The sequence below is a fragment of the Vidua macroura genome, chromosome 1 (assembly GCF_024509145.1).
Source record: "Vidua macroura isolate BioBank_ID:100142 chromosome 1, ASM2450914v1, whole genome shotgun sequence".
NCBI classification, from domain to species: domain Eukaryota; kingdom Metazoa; phylum Chordata; class Aves; order Passeriformes; family Viduidae; genus Vidua; species Vidua macroura.
Genome location: NC_071571.1, coordinates 136,310,111 through 136,331,248, shown reverse-complemented (window position 1 = coordinate 136,331,248; position 21,138 = coordinate 136,310,111). Strand labels below are relative to the sequence as shown.

The following is a 21,138-nucleotide window of genomic DNA, read 5'->3' as shown; positions in this document are numbered from 1 at the left end:
GCGGGAGGGCCGGGGCCGCGGCACCACCCACGTACCGCGGCCCCGCGCCGCCGCGCATCCCCGCGGAGCCCGCACGGCCCCGCCGCCCGCGCCCCCGCCTCGCCGCATAAAAGGAGCGGGCGGAGGCGGGCGGCCGGGGGCCCGGCGCGGACACCGCCTGCATGTGCCCGGGAGCCCCCGCCGCCCGCCCCGCCGAGCCCGCGTCCCGGCGGCCGCCACCGGCCCGCGTGGGGCTGCCCCGCGGCGCGGAGCCGCCCTCGGGACCCGGCGGCGGGACGGGGTGGCCGCGGGGCCGCGCCGCGGGAGGTACGGGGGGACGGCTTCGCCCCGCCGTGCCGCGACCTGAGCGCGTGTGGGCGGGGAGCGCCCCGCGCCGGGATAAATAGCGCTGTCCCCCGGCTGACAGCCCGTCCCGGGGCGCGCGGGGCCGCCGGCAGCGCTCGCCTGCCGCCGTGGGACAGGCTTGGGGCTCTCGGTGACTCCGCTCCGCGGCCCCGCTCCTGCCCCGACGCGGGTTGTGATTTTTCTCTGTCTGCTTATTTTTGGGGAGAGCGAGAGCAGTGGAGGACCAGGAGAGCCCGGTCCAAGCTTTTCACCTCTCTCTCCCCGCTGCGCAGGGGAGATGCTGGAAGCGGCGGTGAGTTCGCAGCGCCCGAGAAGGGCGGCAAGAAGCGTGTAAACTCCTGCGGACCCCAGCAGCAGCCGCTGCCCCGCGACCCTCTGCCGGCCCCTCCTCGCCCCGCACGCCGCCGGCCTCACCGCCCCTCGCTGCCGCCGGAGGAGGCTGCCCACCCCAGCGGCCCAGGATGCAGTTTCGCCTCTTCTCCTTTGCCTTGATCATCCTGAACTGCATGGATTACGGCCACTGCCAGCCCGGCCGCTGGAGACGCAGCAAAAGAGGTGAGTGGCGTCGGCTGCTCACCCGGGACGCCGACCGGGGCGTCTGCGGGAGTGCCCGCGGGGAAGGGCCGCTCTCCGGCAGGTGAGCCGCGCTCCGGCTCCGCGGGCACCGGGCCGGCACGTGGGGCGGCAGCAGGGGCGAGCCTGGGGGCGCGAGGCCGTGCCGGCGTGGCGACCGCTCCGCGGGGCTGCTCGCCGCCTTCCTGCTGCGGAGGTCGAACCGGGAGCAGGAGGAGCGGCGTGGACGTGAGCTCCGATGGGAAGGGACCGGCCGGAGCCCGGGGCAGCCGGGCACGAGAATATCGAGCGGTAGGCGCATGGCCCCCGGCCCCCACGGCGTGTCCTCCCCTCCGGGGCCGGTGGAGCCGGGGTCTCGCTGGGAGCTGCCCACCGCGGGAGGGGCCGCAGCGGGCAGGGGGCGTCGCTGATGTCGCCGTCGCTCCTCGTCCAAGGGCTCGCGGCTGCCGGGGGATCGCTGTTAGCCCGCGCAGTTAGAGTCGCGTGTCCATGGGACGGACTTTGAGGCTGCTTTCCGTGGATGTTTCCGAGGCAGAAAGGCAGCTTCTTCCCTTCCATTCCCCGGCACCGCCGTGCCGCTCCCGCGGGGCTTGGCCGCCGGGAGAACCGCGGCGGCGGAGCGCACCGCGCTTTGCCCAGCGCCCAGGGCATTTCTGTGCCGCCAACTTTGCTGAAAACGTGCAGATCCCTTTCAGGAAAAGACATAAACGGCGGGGCGTTGGGGATTCATCGGTTTCCCCTAAACGCTGATGTCGGGATGCCGGAGACTGGGAGCCGCAGCGGTTCAATATGCCAGTACAGCTCCCGTGTGGACGGAGAGGTTACTGCAGCGCCTTCCGTCTGGCAGCCTGGCCGAGGCTTCGTCTGTTTTTTTTTTTTTTTTTTTTTTTTTTTTTTTTGTGAGTGGTGGGGAGGTTCACCTTATCATAAAATGTTTTATTATCCACATATTCTGAATTATTTTTCTATCCCTTTTCCTGTTATTTTCTCGGCCATGCATCCCCTTTGCATTTGTAAAAGTTTGCTGGAAATCAGGTGGCTCAAGCTGCTGAGAAATTTGTATTTCTGAAAGAATTGCACTTTTAGTGGTATTATTTGGAAGGGGAGGGACTTAACATCTCCAGTGTTAAGTTGCTACAAATAGTAATAAAACTATTTGTGAGAAGAAAATAGTTTGCACTTTCATGCATATATCACCTTCAAAATAGGTACAAATAAAATTGTAAGGCAGTTTGGTTTTGATGGTTTCCAGAGTTTAATTTATGTGTGTGTGGCTAAAACGATAGCAGTCCTTTAAAGTGACCAGACTATCTGTGCTAACAAAGGGTATACTGTGTCTTTAATTAAATGTGGAACTACTTAGAGTGCTGGCTAGACAGCGGAGGGTGATAGTGGTATTTCTCTTTACAACAGAGCTTAAGGGCTGCATTGTGGGAGTACTGAAATGAATAGACATCTAACTCAAGTTGTGTGAATTGTCCTCTTACAAAAACTTAAGCTGGTTTTAATTGATCTCATGTTCACTGATTGATTCTAGACCAATTGTTGTGCTTGTTCAACAGTTGGCTTTTACAAAGGAGATTGATTTAAATTAGTTTTTAGTTTAATTATTGGATAAATACGATCAGTATTGACAGTTGACTTACTGGCTCTGTTTTGTGCTATTACCTATGGGTTTTGTTTTGGGCTTTGAAGAATGCAGTCTTTTTCAGTTAATAAGTATAAAGAAGTAATCATAGCCAGTTCTAAGCACAGAAAGCACAATCTAAGAATGTATTCAAATTATAATAGGTATTTGCCATGACACATCCAGTCTGAAGTAATGCTTTCGTACAGGACTCAAAATTCCAATAATTTCACAATTTTTCCATATCCCATCTGCAAATAATCAGGCAGTCACTGTGGGGTACTGGCAGTTAAAATTTCTCTGGCATTCTGTTTTGTCTGTTACATGATCTCAGATGCTCCACAATATCATTTTCTTAATGAAATACAATTTTTGGCATAGATTAAGTCTCCTGTGTGGTAGGAATCAATTGCATTCAGTCTGGAATTATGAGCAAATATCATGTGTAGCTGATTTTTTAAAGCAGCTAAATGTACAATAAATTTTAAGTGTATATGCCTGTATTGGCATTTGCTTGGATTTGTTGCTGATGTAGAATACTCTAGTAAAGAAGACTTAAGTAAATTTGGGGTGATGTTCTCAGAATTCCTCATTCACCATCTGCTTGCAACTCTTTCCCAAATCAAGGCTTGCAACATTGCAGTAAAAGCGAAATAATAAAATAGTGATTCCTACCTTGCATTGATTTGTGTTTTGTTAGTCAATGTCACTTCACTAAGTTTTTTTTGATAAATATGTAATAATCAACAGACTGCTTGTTCCAGCGCTGCTCTCAGTTACTTTTTCAGCTCATTAGAATATTGCTTTGCATAGTTGCTCAGAACAGAACCTTACTTTCCTTAAAACACCTCACCAAATTCTCCCTCTGGAAGTCACTGCTCTGAGAAGAATTAAGGCCTTTTTGCCTTTCCTGCAGATGATATTTGAAAACCCATTTAAGGATTACCTAGCTTAAAGCTCGGTGGTATAATATCACAGCTGGTTTAGCCTAATCTTTCCTTTTCTTGTTGCATTGCATAACTTGATTTTTTTTGTTTCTCTTGTAAGCCTTCTTCAACGAAAATTTATATTTATTTTTCAGATTTTTCTTTAGCAATCAGTAAAGGATGGGCAGTTTCATGTCTTCGCATTTCACTGACTATCACAGGGTGCGTGAAAGACCAGTGGTTTTTCCGTTTGAGATGTAATGAAAACAACTTTTCCAAAGTGCACCACAAGTCAAAATGGGGGTACATAGAAATGAAGATTCTCAGGGGGAGGTGTGATGGTATTCTGCAAAAGTTTTGACAGAAGAGAATATAGAGATCATTATAAAGCGCCATCAAAAACCAGATGCTAACAAAATTCCCCAAGGGAAAAAAAGTCCATGTGATAGCAGTGCCTGCATTGATGGGAAGACTCAAGAGCCTACAGAGAGGCTCTCTACAGTTGGTAAAACCAACATTGGAATAATAAATATGTGAATGGGGCATATTCACATAGTTAAAGCAGAAGTTGTTTAGATCCAAGAACTCAAAAACTGTGGCTGTAAAATACTTGTCTTTTCATTTAGTTCCTATTCATGGAGCATCATGGCTAAGGTGACTACTTATCTCCTAGATGCTTACACTCTGTGTTAGAGCTACACAAAGGTGCAATACCTGTGGCAATGCGTGAATAATGAGTGACAGTGGTGATAGCAAAATATTCACGGGTGGAAACAGGAGGAATACCTGAGGCAGGAAGTTTCCCAAGTGTTTCTCAGACGTCAGTATAGCTTTGTGCACAGCATTTATTGAAGAATATGAATATATGGAGTGGCACAGTCACTGGGTTCAAAATTATGTCAATTAAATCTTTGTCATCTTAATGTAAGATGGGAATCTTGACCACAAACCTGTTATTATAGGAAGTTGTTACATGGATTTTCAACTAGAAGAAAAACCTGCTTGGATGTTGGGGACTGTGATTTAGCTTTCCTAATGAGGTACTTACCTGGGATAATCTTGGAACCTGTCTCCACTATATTGTATGGTCAAGCTTTGGGAAAGATGGATGATTTAAGCATTAGGGAAAAGAAACTATGTTGGAAATACTTGACTGAAATAAATACCATATCTTCTTTTACAAGGTCTGTACTAGCTCCTAAAGAGTAATTTATCTGAAAAAAAGTCATACTACATGACTTTTAATTGTCTAGCATTATCCAAATATTCTAGCTGTTCTATCCTCCTCTCTTTGAGGTTGAAACCTCAAATGTTTTATGCTTGAAGGATAGTTAACTTACTTATCTGTGGGTTAAGACTTAAACTTCTATGTGGAAGCAGTACTTTGAGATACATTTTTTTTTCCTCAGGTGTGACATGAAGCAGTTGTAACAGAACCTGTGAAAGAACTGAGATGTTTTAACACAAGTGGTAATTTTCCAGGCAGTCATGATCAGGAGAAATGCTTTGGTGTGTAGCTTCTGTTCCTCAGACCTTTACTTAGGATAGTTACTAATCATTCTTTATATGTACATCTTATATATACATTTATATGTTACTACAGCAGTTAGAATATCCTAACACTTTAACCATTGAAAAGTTACAACTTTTAAACCTTTGGCCATTTATGATTGTTATTGGGTACATCTGAGGAAGTTTCTTAGACTGACAGAAATCAAAATTTCTGTGTGAATGACTGAATACTGAACTAGCTAACAATGCAGTGTTACTGAGGATAAGCAATGCTCAAACAGATTGTGAACATTTGCAGGAGAATTCTCAAAGCACCAAGAGCAGGATTCACAGTCAAAATAGACAACTAAGTTTAGGTGTCTGATTCAGCTTCCCAAAATTGTGTTTTAGTGCTGCTTATAATATTTAAGATATACTTCTGGGCTTGGTATGTATGTATGTGACTCTCTTTAGCAATCAGAGACTGGGCAGGATACCAGGATACCTTGGGGCAGGTCCATGCATTTGACAGCTTTGGGTGTCCCAAGACCTGTTACTGGGGAAGCTAAAATTGGGAAGCATGTTCTGGCACAGTGTTGGGGTGTGTATGCTTTTCCTTGCCTGTATCCATCCCTTTAGGTTCCATTATAGGTCACTTGGGTTTAGGATGCAGGGCTAGATGGATGTGCCTGATCAGACCTTGAAGTCTGTGTACATGCTTTTATGTTAAAACCTGCTGTAAGATTTACACTATGAAGAGCTTAGATTTGTATGCTTGATAAACTTGTCTTAACTGTATATTTTCCCTATTTGGGGCATGGAGGGGATACACATTTTCTAAGGCTTGGCTGAAGACTCTCACTAAAGCAGCTCAAAATGCATGACGGATACTGAAAGTGAGTTTTCACACTAATATATGTGACTAATATATGGGACATTATGGTGATAAAAGCAAGAATGCAGTTTCTCAATTCAATGTGTCATTTACAATATACAGGGCAGCATAATTACTATGTTAAACTATGTTAGCATAGTGTTGTTTACATAAGCTGCCTTTAAAAATATGGAAAATATGAAATTATTTAAAAGGTAGAAAGTGAAAGAGGTGTTTGCTATCAAAATTCAAAGAATAAAGAAATAAAGGGCTGTTTTTTTGTTGGGTTTTTTCTTTCTCTTGATCTTTATGCCAAGACTCTGACTATCCCATGGAGGCGTCTTTTCATTTCTGATCATCTAGATATCTTTTTAATACCAAAAACTTTAGCTAACTAGAGGGACTGTCTAATCAAACCTGCAAATCTTCACAGGCTGAAAACATTGCCCAGCTTACCACACCTCCAAATTGAAAGCTTATAACTCACCATAACATCCTTTACAAAAAATGCATCCTTGATTTTGAATTCTGGGGTGGGATCCATGTGACTACCAGTAACTATCTGGAATATGAAGGTCTACATGTTCTTTTATAATTGATCTAGTGCTAACTGGTGCAGTCCATTAAACTGTTGGTACAATTTAACTCATCCTATGATAGGTAGGTGCCTGCCATTGATCAGATAAAGCATACCCCTAATTAAATAGGGGTATGCTAGATTAAATAGAGGTAATAAGATTACTTGATTACCTTTATCTGTAACTGAAGTGTAGTTTGGCTGTACATGTCTTCAGTGTTAGCCCCTGAGCTAAACTGAAATCAGCCCTCAATGAGGAAGGATCCATATAAAATTAAAATTAAATATTAGTGCAGCTCTTTAACAGATACTGTCCCTGAAATTTCTAATCTCTCCTGTATTAGAGATTGATTTAATTTCAGGTATTTTTTTAATAAATTCAATTCTTCAAGCATGCCCTTTCTTTTCACCTCAAAGTTTTGTTCAGGCACAGTTGGAGAACCTTCTGTATTTGTCTAGGCTCCAAGTATTTGCTAATCCTTTTCTTAGTGAAGAGCATGACTTCATAAGTATTGGCTGTTGATAATGCACAAATGTAACAGCTTGATCCTTTCATCATGGACTGCTTTAGAAACTGAAATTAGGTGCTGCCATGGTTTGTATACTCATTGTATTTGTAGTATGTGTTTAGCAGATGTAATGCTTTGGTGTCAGTGTGGTGCTGTAAAGTAATTTTGTGCAAGAAGAGTAAATCTATCACTTTTTGGGGCAGCAGTGGTGGGTTTAAACCTGTTCCCAAGTAATTTTTGGTGTAGAGGATGGAATAGACTTTACATCACTTTTTGGTTCTTGGATTTTAATTAATAAATCTTAGGAAGTGAGGTGTCAAAGTGTCAATTGCTTGTGAGCACCATAAGGCAGATGCAGAGCTCTCTTTCCTGCCTACACAATGTCTTTGTCCAGGCAGCTCCATCCATGATGGCCACTTACTGATCAGACTTTAGTGTTACACTTGCTGAGCTTTGCATATCTGTGGGCAGTAAGGTCACTGGTAAGTCTGACTTGAATTCCAGCTCTGTCAATTTATTCTCTATATTTGGCTCCTGCCCATTTTTGCTAATACTTTTCAAAACTCTGAGGAGAAAAGAAGTTGAAAGGGATCAGGGTGCCCAAAAAGGCAGATGGTGATGCAACACAGCATCAAGCATAGGAGAGGCAAGAGTGAAAGCATAAGTTTGCCAACACTCTAATATCAATTTTCCAATGAAGTTTCTGCAGTGGAGGGGGTGGGTGAGATGGAGGAATTACAAGAAATTGGTATTTATATGTAATACTATTTCAAAATACTTAATTGCTGTGAAACCTGTGTTCTGAAAATGGAATGGAGATGACAAGTGTAACTCCTGTGAAATGATGGAATATAACAATATTTTCCTTTGTAGGTCATCCTCTGAGCCTAAAAGGATTTGAGACTTTAGTTGTATGTCCTTACTTTGGGATTTCTATATCTTAGTGCTTTGATTTCAAACAGCTACACACATCTCTGTCCTTTGTCTGTCAAACTGTGGTCTATGGAGCGGCTGCTAGCATCTTCTGGATGTGTAGAGATCACTGTCTCATCCTTGTGTTTTTACCTAAATAATCTTGAATGCAACACTCCAGTGAGCTTATATAGCTCTGCTTTAATTTTATCCTATCTTGATGCAAGTACTTGTTACTTAAATTCAAATCTAAGCTTAAAATTTCTTTTTAGGGGACAGCATACGAAAGATTGGCAGTTAAATTTTCTGAAATTTCCTCTTGTTTGTGGACTTGAATGTGCAAACTGTGATGTGCAAAAGGATATAAAAGAAGGAATAGAAGTATAGTGTGGGGAAGAGATTAATTTTTATGGAAAAGCAGAGTCAATTAGTATTTGAGGTATCTTGATTATGTGATCAAACGGTGGTTTTTAAGATCCCATCTGTTAAGATCTGGTGAGAAGTACAAAAACCCTTCATGTTCTTTGTTTCAGTAATTAATCTGTTATGTATTTATTTTTGAAATACAAATTTCAGTAGAGCCAAGTACTTGATATATCTCTAAGATTTTGTCTTTTTGTGAGGAAATGTTGTCTCCTTTCCTTCCTTTTTTGGTGAATTTATGGGATGGTCATAAGACTAACTAGAGAAAAGTAAGCAATTACAGGTTGTGCACAGAATATTTAGAAGAAGTGTGCAGGTCTGTAATTTTCTTTCAAACACCACCCTGTCCACCCCTCACACTTTCAGTGGAATTATGTGTGTTATTTGATAAGGACAACGGCAAAACTCGTGTACAATTAACATAGATCCAAAAATGAAAGTACTTCTACTTTGATTTTCTGTTTGTAAAAATATTTTTTCTCTCTAGGATTTAAATCTAAAAATAATCAAAAGCGTATGGTTTAGGGACTGAATCTCAAATTTACCTCTATATTTTTTTTGAGAATTGTGAAGATTTTCTCCATTGTGATGAAAACCGGACCCAAACATAGATACAGTGAGATGGAGGAAGGAACATGGAAGATAAGTAATGTTTGTGATATTGGCTTTTAGGTTGGTGGGTTTTTTTTTTAATCACTGGACAGTTGCATGAGCACTAACTCCAAAGCAGACCATGTGCAGCATTGAAGACAATGTTGGTGCCTTTTTATCTTGGAAGATACTTGTACTGCTTTTACACTGCAAAGGGACAAGTGTGTTTGTGTTAGAGAATTGCAGTGCTGCCATAAAATATAAACTTCCTGATCCAAGCACATTATTTTCTTTTTTGAGTTGAAATGCTGGCTGAAATATGTTGCACACAAACATATACTCTGCAGTAATATATGGTCTTCTCAGCCGTATGGTTGCCACCTTTGGAATACCAAAAAACCCCAAACTAGCCACATCAGACAAATGGCTGTTGTGCATGCACAGCTTAATCTGCACGTGTATAGCAGTGCTGACAACACCCATCACGTCCATACCAAAACATTATGGGCAGGATGAAAACAACTGAAATAGCAATTGTGTTTAGTAAAGATAGACGTTACTGATTTGCTCACTCTTTTTTCTGAAATTTTGGTAGATACCATATGTTTTTATTATAAACCTTCCAACTTACATAGTGTTTCCATTGCCAGACATGTGGCTGTGACTCTTTTGAATGGGCACTAAAGTTCCATCATATTTTGCTTTATCTATATTGAAATGGTACTTAAGCATCCCAGCTGAGGTGAGGCCCTGCAGTGCTGGCCCTGCTGACATGACAGCCTCTGAACTAAGGTCACCAGAGCCGAAATCAGAAATCTGTCCTGGATTCCCTTCCTATAGCAGATATGTTCTTCAGCCCTTCATGCAAGCTAGTTCAGACCTGGTTCACATCTCAGTTTACACAAAGCCCACTAATAATGTGATAGGCATGGGTTCAGTTTTGACTCGGCAAGAGTAACTGTAAGTTACTGGATTGCCAGCAGGGGATCATTCCCCTTTAGTCAGCTATGGTGAAGCACAGCTGAATGCTGTGTCCTTCTCTGGGCTCCTCAATACTAGAGGGAGTTCAACAAAGGAACACAAAGATGATTAAGGGACTGGAACATCTCTCCTGTGAGGAACGGTTGAGAGAGCTGGGACTGTTCAGCCCAGAGAAAGCACAAAGGGGTTCTCATCAATGTTGCTGACAGGGAGGGTGCAATTAGGTCAGGGCCAGGCTCTTGCCTGGTGCTCAGTGACTGAACAAGAAGCAATGAGCACAAACTGAAACACAGGAGGTACCCTTTGAACATCAGGAAAGACTTTTTTACAGTGCAAGTGACTGAGGACTGATATGTGTTGGCCAGAGAGGTTGTGGAGTCTCTGTTGTTGGAGATAGTCAAAAGTCATCCACATGTGGTCCTGGGCAGCTGCATTTGTCTGGCCCTATTTGAACAGGATAACTGAACTAAATGGTTCCTTTTGCCTCCAGAAGTTCCTTCCAACTTCAGCCATTTTGTGAAAGATGAACTGGAAATGTATTGGGTACCTGGCTTGAGCCTGCTTTTTTCTTTTTAGTAATATCCAGCTGTGGAGAGGAAACAGTCAATCCATTCCCTTTAGGAATCCTTAGGATAAGTGACAGAATCATGCACATATGCAATCTCCTTAATGTTGTTGGAATACTAAAATCAACCCAGAGAAGCTTCTTGGTATTTAACAGTAGCACAGGGTGTCATAAAAATAGGATTCTATGTCATGTGAATTTTCCATCCCGTGAATTCCTTGCTCCCCTATTTTTCTTCTCTCAAATATTTGCAGATACCAAAGAGTGCACTGTGAATGTAATAATTAAGATACTAGACCTAACTCTGTTCTCCCTCATTTTGTTGTAAATCTGAGGATGATGTCAATCTGCCTCAGGCATAGTGGGTATTTCTAAGATGGTGCTTGCTCTGGGATATTGTTGTCACTTTGCTGATGCTGTATTTGAGAACTCTTTAATTACTTTAACTCTTTCATCAGACTCTTGGAAAAAGTCTTGCTGCTTTCAACTTTTATGTCAGTTATTGTAATTAGCAATGGCATCAATATGTAGGGGTTTATTTCAGCTTTGGAAGAGGGCTTTTCTTGAACAGCTTTCCAAGCAGGCACTAAGTGAAACTGCTGCATATTGAACCTGATGTAACATGAGGCTCATTGGATAAAATAACATTAGTCTGTGATACTTAAACACACTCTGGAAGGCTTAAGGAGGAGAGGAAGGAAAATATTTGAAGAGATCAAATGGATGTGGTTGAATACGTGTAATGTCACCTGAGAAGGATTAGAATTTGCCAAAGCTTGACCTGAATGAAGACCTCCATTTAGGGCTTGTGTTCCTACCAGATCAACTACAGTAGTTTTTCTATGCACAGTTCCCTACCAGCAGTCATAGAGTGAAAGAGTCTAGTGATTTACTTGGCTTCTGGGTCTCAGCTGTAGTAAGTTAAAAAAAAAAAATAAGAAGGTCTCAGTTTAACATTCCTTCTCCTTATTAGCTGCAGCTGGCTTTTTCTAATTACTAAAGTCAACATTTTTTTCATCTGCATTCTGTTGCTTTTATCTTTGCTGGGAGCTCAGTGTATACACTCTAGCTGATAAGCAGCTACACGTGCAGGTCATATCCATAGATGTGGACAGCTTCAAAAAAAATACATGCACTGACACTTCAAATTCCAAGAGAAGACCCAGTGGAGTAGTTAGTAGCAATGGTACTTCATCCACCATGGTATTTGCTTTCTGATTATGTGGTGTTAGCAAACCCAGTGACCTTATTCATAATAACATGATATCTGTGATTGTGTCTTTGAAAAGCATGTATTCTTCTGTTTTGTGGTGGTGTTTTAGAGTGCTCAAAGTGCTTTCCCATGCACCTCTCAGAAGTGATGGGTGTCTCTTAGAGGTGTGGAAATGGAGTCCTGAGGTTACAAAATGAAGTAAAAGAGAATGACAACTGGGGATGCTTAGTACCTCTGAAAAAACAAGTCGCAAGTGATGTTCTTTTTTTACTCAAGTCTGCTAGAGAACTGGGACAAGGGTTGAAGAAAATTAAATGACTGTGCCAACATCATGCAACTAGACAGATGTTCACCACAGCAGGCCCCCATAGCCATACCTGCTGAATCTGAAGTTTGACTATTGAATGGTAAAGTAAGTAATACTTCTACATAGCAATAAAAAATTACAAATTTTCTTATTATGATTATAGGTTTTTTTAGAGGAATTAATCTCATACTTCTAGATATAGATTTGAGTATCACAGACTGGGAATACTCTTAGTCAGGAGATGAATTTGCCTTTATCAACAGGAGGTTTCTGATACCTTCCTCTAAAGCAGTGGCTGCTGCTGGAGTGAGCAGTGCTTTTGCTCAGGATAAAGATTTCCATGTAAAATTTTTGTTGCAGAGTTTATTTTTCTATACAAAATGGTAATTGAGTTTATATTTTTGGGGATCAGCATAGCATGGGCTTGATCTTAAAAATACCTTAAGTCACAGTTAAGTTTGGTGGATATGTAATGAGAAAAAGCACACAATGAAATGCAGTGCTGTGGAGGAATAGTATGTCTCTCAAGAGACTTATATTGCAATGATTTAATGTCAGAACTATTTAGAGTTAACCTTCTTTTCATTTGCATCTCATACCACTAAATTATGGAATTGTGAGTAAGATTTAACCATTTTGTTTAGCCACAAACAAAGTTATCACTGCTTGTTATTGTGTTTGCTTGTTTCTTGATTTTTTTCATTCATTCTTAGTTTGTAACAGAAACACTGTCCTTGTAGTAATCATGTAGAGATCCCCATGATACTCTACTGTGTGGAATAATTTTTCTTTTGTTTGTGTATGTTTAGCTAAGAAGAAATCTGATTAGTTGAATGCTCTTGATAATATTCAAGTACATCCTAGAGCTTTTCATTTGCTGTTTGATGTTCCATTTTACAGCTTTACTTAAATGCTCTGCAGGGATTGTGGTTTAGTGGTGAGAGCATGAAATTTGAATCCAAGGTACCTGGTTCTCTTACCAACAGAGCTGGTCAGTGTGTTTAAAACCAGATTCTTCTACCCCACCACCCCATAACGGATTTTTGCATGTGTCTACAAGTTTTTTTTCCTCTCTCTGTTTTTCTTAACTAAATGTTGAACAGCTTAAGCAGGCACTGCAGATCTGTCTTTCCCTTCAGTGACTCAGTACCTCTGGTACCCTCTGATGTAGAGGGTAGTGTTTCATCACAGTGCAGTTTAAATTATATGAGTGATATGCATGGCTAACAGGTCCTAGAGTGTTAATCTCTAGGCATTTATATGGTTATTATGAAGGATAATAAACACATAAATAAGTTTCCTGCCTCCAAGTTTATTGACTGAGCACACACCAACATGTAGAACATTGCATTCATGGCAATGATTTAGGAGCTTTAGGAAGTGCTGGCTCTATCTGATATGAAGACTTTTGTGCTGTCATGTCTGTCAGAACTGAGATAGCAAAATCTGTTTGATTCTGCATCAGTGCTCTGAAGGGTGCAGAAACTACTACTGCCTCTTTTCATTACTAGGTAAGTGTCTGAAAGTATTTAAATGGGGTTTTATCCTGACATTTAAACCTTCAGATACAAAGGATGGAGCTCTTCAATTGAAGGTAGCTATTTCCAGAAGTCTGATATAATTGTTATATGAAGGAGTAATATATTCTCAAAAAAAACCCCAAAATTATGTTTTGTTTCCTTTCAAACTGAGGTAACTGTTATCAGATACCTCAGAACTAGGCTGTGAAATGAAGATGTCTCAAAGAGGGCCAGAGGGCCAGCTTAGAGTTACTAAGCTGAATTCCTTACTAAATTTGCCTTATCTGAAAGTGGAAACATAGCTTTAAAAATTTAAGGTGTATTCCCAAAATTAAGAAATGTGTACTTCTCTTATGAAGAATATAAGAAAAGGAGATACCATTTTTGTCTTTGCCTCCTCAGAGCTTCCACTATCTTTTCTTTAATTCTCCAGTCTCGCATTATTCACAGAATCTGTGTAATGTCAGCCAAGTAGCTTTTCATTTTTTAGAAACATATGACCTGTCTGTTTTTAAGACTGTATTTGCATTTCCATAGAATTATGAAAAAAAAATCAATAGGTCCTTGCCAAATATTAATTCTAATTTTTGCTTGAAATGTACTGAATGGTAGGCACTCAGAATACACAGGTAAATATAATGCATTTTTATCTTCTTTATGAGGGAATTCTCATTTGAATTTTAAAAAGCCCTGTAGTCATTAAGTGTCATTTTTCAGGATGACATCCAGCCTGCTGTGATTTAAGTGGACCTGAAATACAGAAGCTAGTACATTTAATTTCATTTTTAACAGTATTCCTGCAAGATGTGGAGATAGCAATATGAATATATCTGAAAAGCAAATATGTTCCATCTGTTCTAGTTCAAGATTTCTAAGTCTGGTCCATCATCTTTGAAGTCTCAGACTCTGGTACCTGGGATTAACAACAGGGAGGATGACAGAAGATTTGGTGGATGTTTTGAATGTGGCAAGTACAAGCAGGATAGTGACGGATTGTACAAGCTCAGTGACGGATTGAATTAAAGTGATGTCCTGCAGCTAAGTGTAGGTTTGTATAGTGTGGAAACATCCAGTTTGAGTTGTCTTTTTCACATATCTTTTTTCTGAATCAGATACTTTCATATTTTCAGAGTTCTAATTTTTCAATCCAGTGTTTCTCTACTATGTTTAAAGACACCTATTCTGCTCTTCTACCTTCCACTTTCTAGTTAAATTGTTTTGCTGCTCCTCTTCTCAGCCCTGTGTGGCTATGGCAGCATAAATAACATTTATTCTTCCTTCACTGTTTGCCCAAGTGTCTATGAACTCTTTTGTTTGCCTGCAAATCCAGCATTTTCTCAGAGCGTATTGCTGAAAATTCCATATTTATTTGGAATACCACCTTCTTGTCTCTCAACATCTGAAAAACCTGTCCTTATTAAGAATAGTTTCATTGGTTCATTTTTGTCTTGCAAGATAACTTTGTAGGAATTTTTGACATTTTTTAAATCCAGTAATTTGAGTTTTTAAAAGAGTTCTGTGAATTATGGTTTTGCAATTATTATGTTTGGTTTTGCTAAATGTTCAGAGCAGAATGACTACAGTGATAAGGAACTCTCTCAGGTGAACAGAAGGTATATTTTAATTTCCTGATTCTCAACATATGTGACCTTGGTGAATTTGTTCGGAAAATGTCCTGTATCTACATTTCTTTTTCTGGAAAATGAGACATTTGCTCCTTGCATAGTCTTGCAGCAGCTCTACAATGGTGAAGACTCTGCACATCTGAGAAATAAATTCAATTCTGCTGTCTAGTATCTTGGTTTTGCTCACATTCTGCTACATGCTTTTTTTGTTTGCATATTTATGACTTGGATGATCTTTTCCTTAGCACTACATAGTTTCTTCTTTTAGTGCTTTTATCTGGCATATTCTTTGGAAGCTTTCTTCTTAGAAGCAACACAATGGTCAGAATCTCATGCTTGGACTTTGGTGCATAGTATTTCAGTTTGCTTAAACTAAGCAAAGTAAGTTTCTTAGGGCAAAGACATAGGGAGAATTCTGGCCCTGTGAGATGAATTGCTCATCTTATGCTGACCTGGGTGGAATGAGAAAATCACCATTGGTTTACAAGTGTCAGATGAAATGTTGCAACAGTTGGATATGTTTGTGAAGAGGCTTTGTTTATCCAGTGCTTTCCCTGGGTTCTGGGAGGACTGTTCTCCTTTGCTTATTTGCCCAGTAGTTTTCACATCTTACATAGATTATAATGAAGCCTTAGGTGCCTTAGATGTAGCTGAAGTGAGCTGGAAAACAGGCTATTTCCAGTACAGAGCCAAGCTTGTAACTAATGCTCAATAAAAATAAGAGAATGGGATTTCCTTCAAGTTTCTGAATTTTATTTACTCATCTTAGTCTTAGCATGTAAAATCTTATGGGCATGAATGAGATTAAGTAACACGCGCTCTAGTTAGCATTGTTTCAGACTTGGCAATAAACAAACTTTGCTCTTTTCAGCCTCTCAGTAGATAAATGCTTCATATTTTATTAGAACAGTTTGGCTCCTGACATGAACTGTAAGCCTGTTAAGCCTGTAATATAGTGATTAAAATTGGAAAAATACAGGATGCAAATATGTTCTTCATTATGCACTTTAATGCCAACCAGATATGTAGTGTGCAGTCTAGAACATGATAGTTGGAGTGCACTGAGCAACTAGCAAATTGTTGACAAGGCTCATCTGCTGTTGGTTTGTGTTGGGGCTAAGAGCAAAAGACCTTAAGAAATTTCAACTCTTTGACATTATATGTTAATGCCTGTTGCATCTGGCTGGATGCAGCTTAAATAGACAGGGCCAGTACCTTTATTGCCTTCAGCTCAGTATTCTTCATTGAAGCAAGAAACGGGACAAACTAAAGAATATGAGAAGAATTATTCAGTAAATCTTACAGAAGAAAAAGACTCCTCAGTTATGAGAATGGCTGCTTTTTTTACATTGGGAATAATAATAAAAAGTAATTCTAGTCTATGAAGCAGTCAATCCAAGCTGTTCTATTTTGCCAAAATCTTTTAATATGGAACTGGTTTTCCTTCCCAAATTTAATCTGAGAGTTGTTCAGATCACTTAAAAGCTGAGAAAGAATGAATTCCTAATGATAACATAGCATCTGCTGTGAGGATTTTGGACGTGATGGTAATGGTCTCAGTTGTAAATGAATGAGTTGCTCAGTGAGGAAAATCAACCTCCAAACACTGGTCTCCACATTGGAATGTGTGTATCTCATCTGTGGGGAGCATGCGTGTGGAAAGGAAGCTTGAAAGCCTTTTGAATACAGTTTTAATTTTCCCATGCAATGTTTTCCTCTTGGGTTGTCAATATATTAGACTTCTCCTTGAAAATTGTGAAAGAGAGAATATTGATCAAGAATCCTCATTATACAATGGAATCATAAAGTCATTCACCTTGGAAAAGACCTCTAAGATCAGTGAGTCAAGCTGTTAACCCAGCACTGCCATGTCCACCATTAAACCATGCCCCTAAACACCCCATTCACATGTTTTCTAAATACCTGCAGGGATGAGGACTCAAATGCTTCCCTGGGCAGCCACTACCAATTCTTCCTTACCACGGGTGCCAAGGACAGCTTAGACCCTTCTTAGATTCTCTTTGCCAGATTAAATCAATTCAAGCTCCCACATGGTGCACAAAATGTGTGGGCTGGACTCACAGCTGCTTTCAGATGTTCACTCCTACAGAAATCCCACTCTATTAAGCTGGACTTGCCCCAGGAGAAAAACTGTCCCTCAGCACTTGCCCTGGGACAGGCCCTTCCTCTGGCACAGGACAGGATGCAGAGAGGGCTCAGCTCAGCCACTGCCTCCACTCCAACGCTGCAGAAACCTAAAGGTCTGTGGTGGGCCCCATCAGTGTCTCTCTGCCAGGTGCCCCAGGACCAGACTGCCTGCTCACACAACTGCTTACAGTGGTGATTTGTGGTGTTTCCAAAGTTTTTCAAGTCCATAAATGGACCTGTTGTCCTGAAATAGGTTCTTTCACCCAGAGTACATCAAGCTGTAGAGAGAGATTTGTATTGCTTATACCGAAAGTCATCATGTTTTTTTATAAAGCTTCCCTTTCTACTCCATGGAGTTTGTCCTGAAGATATTTCTGTGTGTTGGCTTCCAAGCCAGACAGACTTTTAGTACATTTGTATAAGTGAAAGAACAGTCCTTTTATAAATGGAGGAGCCATTCTTTTGAAATCACCAAATTAATGATAAATTAATTATTGATTTAATAATGCAGCAAAATTTGTGTATTGCATTACTGTGATACTATATTATTTTCTTTCTCTTAAGAGACAGCATAGCAGAAATTTCAGGTCTTCATTAACGGCTTTTGTAAGAATCAGACAAGTTACATGGCACTGGCAATTGAGCAGTCAGAGATACAGTGAATCTGTAGCCTTAATTTGTCCCTTTCTTAATCCTCAGACCTCTCCTTTAGGACCAAGAACACTACGCTTCCACGGCACAGAACGTGGAAAAAGAGTGAAGGAATCAGTGTACTTGGTGAAGAAAAGCAAAAAGGTGCTTTATATTGGTTGTTGAGGTTTGGCAAAGAAACGGAAAAAAAAAAAAACCAAACCAACCTTTTTCCTGAAAAGCGGACAACTATCATAGAAAGTATCATTCAGTGAAAAGAGAAATAATTGCCAAACAAGATGTCAATCTAGAAGCTCACAAGCAGCCCCAGATAACAGTACCAAATTCATTGGTGGGGGGTTTTGGGGTTCAGTCTTTATTGGATCTGACAAAGTGTGCTGTGATCTCTTTGGAATAAGACTTCATAAAACTATATTAACAGCCTGCACACAGATTCAGAAAACATTCCTCTATTTGAAGTGGTTTAGCAAAATTCATTTATCCATTAAATCAAGAATTATGTTTAGGCTGCAGGACCTGATGGTCCGCATAATGTGGACTGGGCTCCTACCAGCCATATGTAAACTGTCTAATTGCTCACAGCTGTGTTGTAACAAATAATTGGAAACTGAATATCCACCAGCAGCCCTACCTGTAGCTGTAACAGTAGCAGATTCCTCTTACAGTTCCTTAAAAAAAAAGAGATGAGAACCCTCAGAAAAAGTTTAGGATTTTTTTTTCCCTGCTACTTTTAAAAGCTGTTGTTGCAGCATGTCTTGCCTGTCTGTTGTCTGTGTTGCATTGCTTTCCTTGAACAAAAGCCAGTCGCCTTTTTGGCAAGTACTCTTGCCAAATGCACCATTTGAACAACTGTCGGTGGGGAGAGATACATTTCTATGTTGATACAATGATGATTTTAACAGCTTGCTGTTGCAGTGGAGGACACTCCAGAAACTTTCCTGTGTACAGAGATGTTTGATATGAATCCCAGGATGCTGTGTGGTGGCCAGCTCTGTCCTGTCCCTCAGGTAGACTTTCATGTCTAAAAGACCAGTAAACAGCCATGGTAGCATTTGATGTTATTCCTTGCTCAGTTTATGTGTGTGGGATGCAAAGGCAATGAAAAAAGTCATACCAAATGTTCTGTAGAAGGATTGTTTCTGTTTTTGTAATGTTACCTGATCTATTGGAATTTTCCAGATATTGAACAAGGGAACCCAACCCTGTTCAAATGTATTACAAGAACTGAGAGAGTATCCTTGAAGGTAGGGTTATGGCATTAGTTAATAGAGCTGTGCACTCCTCTCAAAAACATAAAGGACATAGTTGTGTCAAAAATTTGGAATAGCTGAAGCAAAGTTGTAATGAGAGTTCTTAAAAGCTATCATTATGTACACTTTCATTTTAACTCAAGTATGAAATGAAAAATCTTTTCTTTCCTTAGTGGCTGTGTCTGAGCAGATGTAACTATTTTGGTGTTGTATAGTTAGCCCAGTAATTAGCTGATGATTGCTCAGCAAAGAAACCAACAAATCAAGTATGTAGAGTACAGTGACTCATTTGAGGATATTTGCTGTGTGTTATATTTGATTGTTAATTCTTGGTTATATCATTGCTGTGTGAAGTATCCAAGGTTTCATAACTGGAGAAAGGAGATAAAGTGTAAGAGCTGGTTTTCAAATGAAAGTATTCTCTTGGGTTCATGTGGAAAGGATCTTTCTCTTTCATATTCAGGATAAGCTAATGAGGCCAAAACAGGAATGAAAAAGCTGCATAAGCATCACTATGAAGTTGCAGGTGATAGTATGATTTAAACATTTAATTGGGAACCTTACATTCATCTAAGTCTAGTTGCGTTTGTAATGTTTAACAGATGCTGATGTGTGTTAACCACCAACATTGTCCAGGATATGATCACCTGCTCTTGGTCTCCTCTTGATCTGAACCGAACAGATGATGGGCTCAGTGCGATGTGGATATGCCCCGTAAAGAACCTTGCACATTCTCATCTTTGAGGCCTTGTAACAATTCACAGGCTGCAGGTTGGCATGTGAGGAGAGCAGTCAGTCTTGAATCATAGAATCATGGAATGGCTTGGATTGGAAGGACCTCCAAGATCATCTAGTTTAACCCCCCCTGCCATGGGCAGGGACACCTTTCAGTAGACCAAGTTGCTCAGAGCTCTATCGACCCTGGCCTTGAATGCTTCTAGGGATGGGCCATCCCTAACTTCTCTGGGCAACCTCTCTGTTCCAGTGCCAGGAATGTGTGGTCTTCTCTGCCCTCTCATTTTCTTCCATGTATCTATTTCTAATGGCCAGCATCTGTGTGAGATTTTTTATTTGTGGACTTTCAGATTCTCTTGGAACTCCTAGCAAAAGCTCAAACTTCTTGGCATTCAACATATGTTAAGCTGAATTTGGTGGTTGTATGGACTTGAAAATTTGTAGTTGTCAGTAACAGTTCCTTTACTTCTATTTATAAATTTGAAAATATTCCTTCTTAACTACTTGAACAATTTACTAAATCTTAGCATTTTAACTACATTTCATAGGAATAAAAGGATGAATGAAAATAAGGAAGTTTTCCTGAGCTTATCTTTTTTAATTACCCTCTACTGTGATTTTGGCTGAAATACATTTTGATTGATAGTCCATATCTATATCTATATCTATATCTATCTATATCTATATATCTATAGATATATGTGCATGCAAGTGCAATGCAGCTATATCTTTCTAAATATTTCTTAAACTTTACTTCCATGCTGTTCATTATTTGGGTAGGATGCATTACAAGAACATGGTCCCTTGAATCTTGAGCATGCACTTTTTTCCTTGCCTCTTGGGTTTGTTTATTGTAACCTTTATCTTGAAGTAAGGTATAGTACAAGGTATTTTGTAGGTCTGAGATGAACTCCACTGAATTCAGGAACCACACGTAAGATCAAGGCCTAAATACTTCAATCAGGAAGTCCTAAAGAGTATAAATAAGGAAACAAAGGTGGTAAAAGATAATGCTAATGTAAGGGAGCAGAATGTGGCAGCAAGTGGAAGGAACAGTGAAGAAGGGAGTTTTTATTGTGGAAGGGAAATCAGTTGAGTTGATTAGTTTCATATGTGAGATTCTTTTTTAAAATATTTGTTTAAGAACTAAATGGAAATTCTTTACTTGGTAATATTGTGGTTGAGAATGATTATGCATGTGTGACAGAGGATAACAATGTATACGTTAAAAAAAAAAAAAAAAAAAACAAACCCAAAACTACTCAAAATATCAGGGGATTTACAGGAGAAGCACC

The 21,138-nt window shown here is 40.5% G+C and overlaps 1 protein-coding gene across 1 annotated transcript in view; it reads left to right on the top strand.

Moving 5' to 3' along the window:
• The first annotated feature begins 437 nt into the window (after positions 1 to 437).
• RSPO2 (R-spondin 2) overlaps positions 438 to 21,138 on the top strand; it is a 98,386-nt gene continuing 77,685 nt past the window's right edge. Inside the window, exon 1 of the mRNA XM_053978963.1 lies at positions 438 to 900. Coding sequence (XP_053834938.1) covers positions 807 to 900 — 94 coding nt within the window. The 5' untranslated portion in view covers positions 438 to 806. The remainder of the gene's footprint in view (positions 901 to 21,138) is intronic.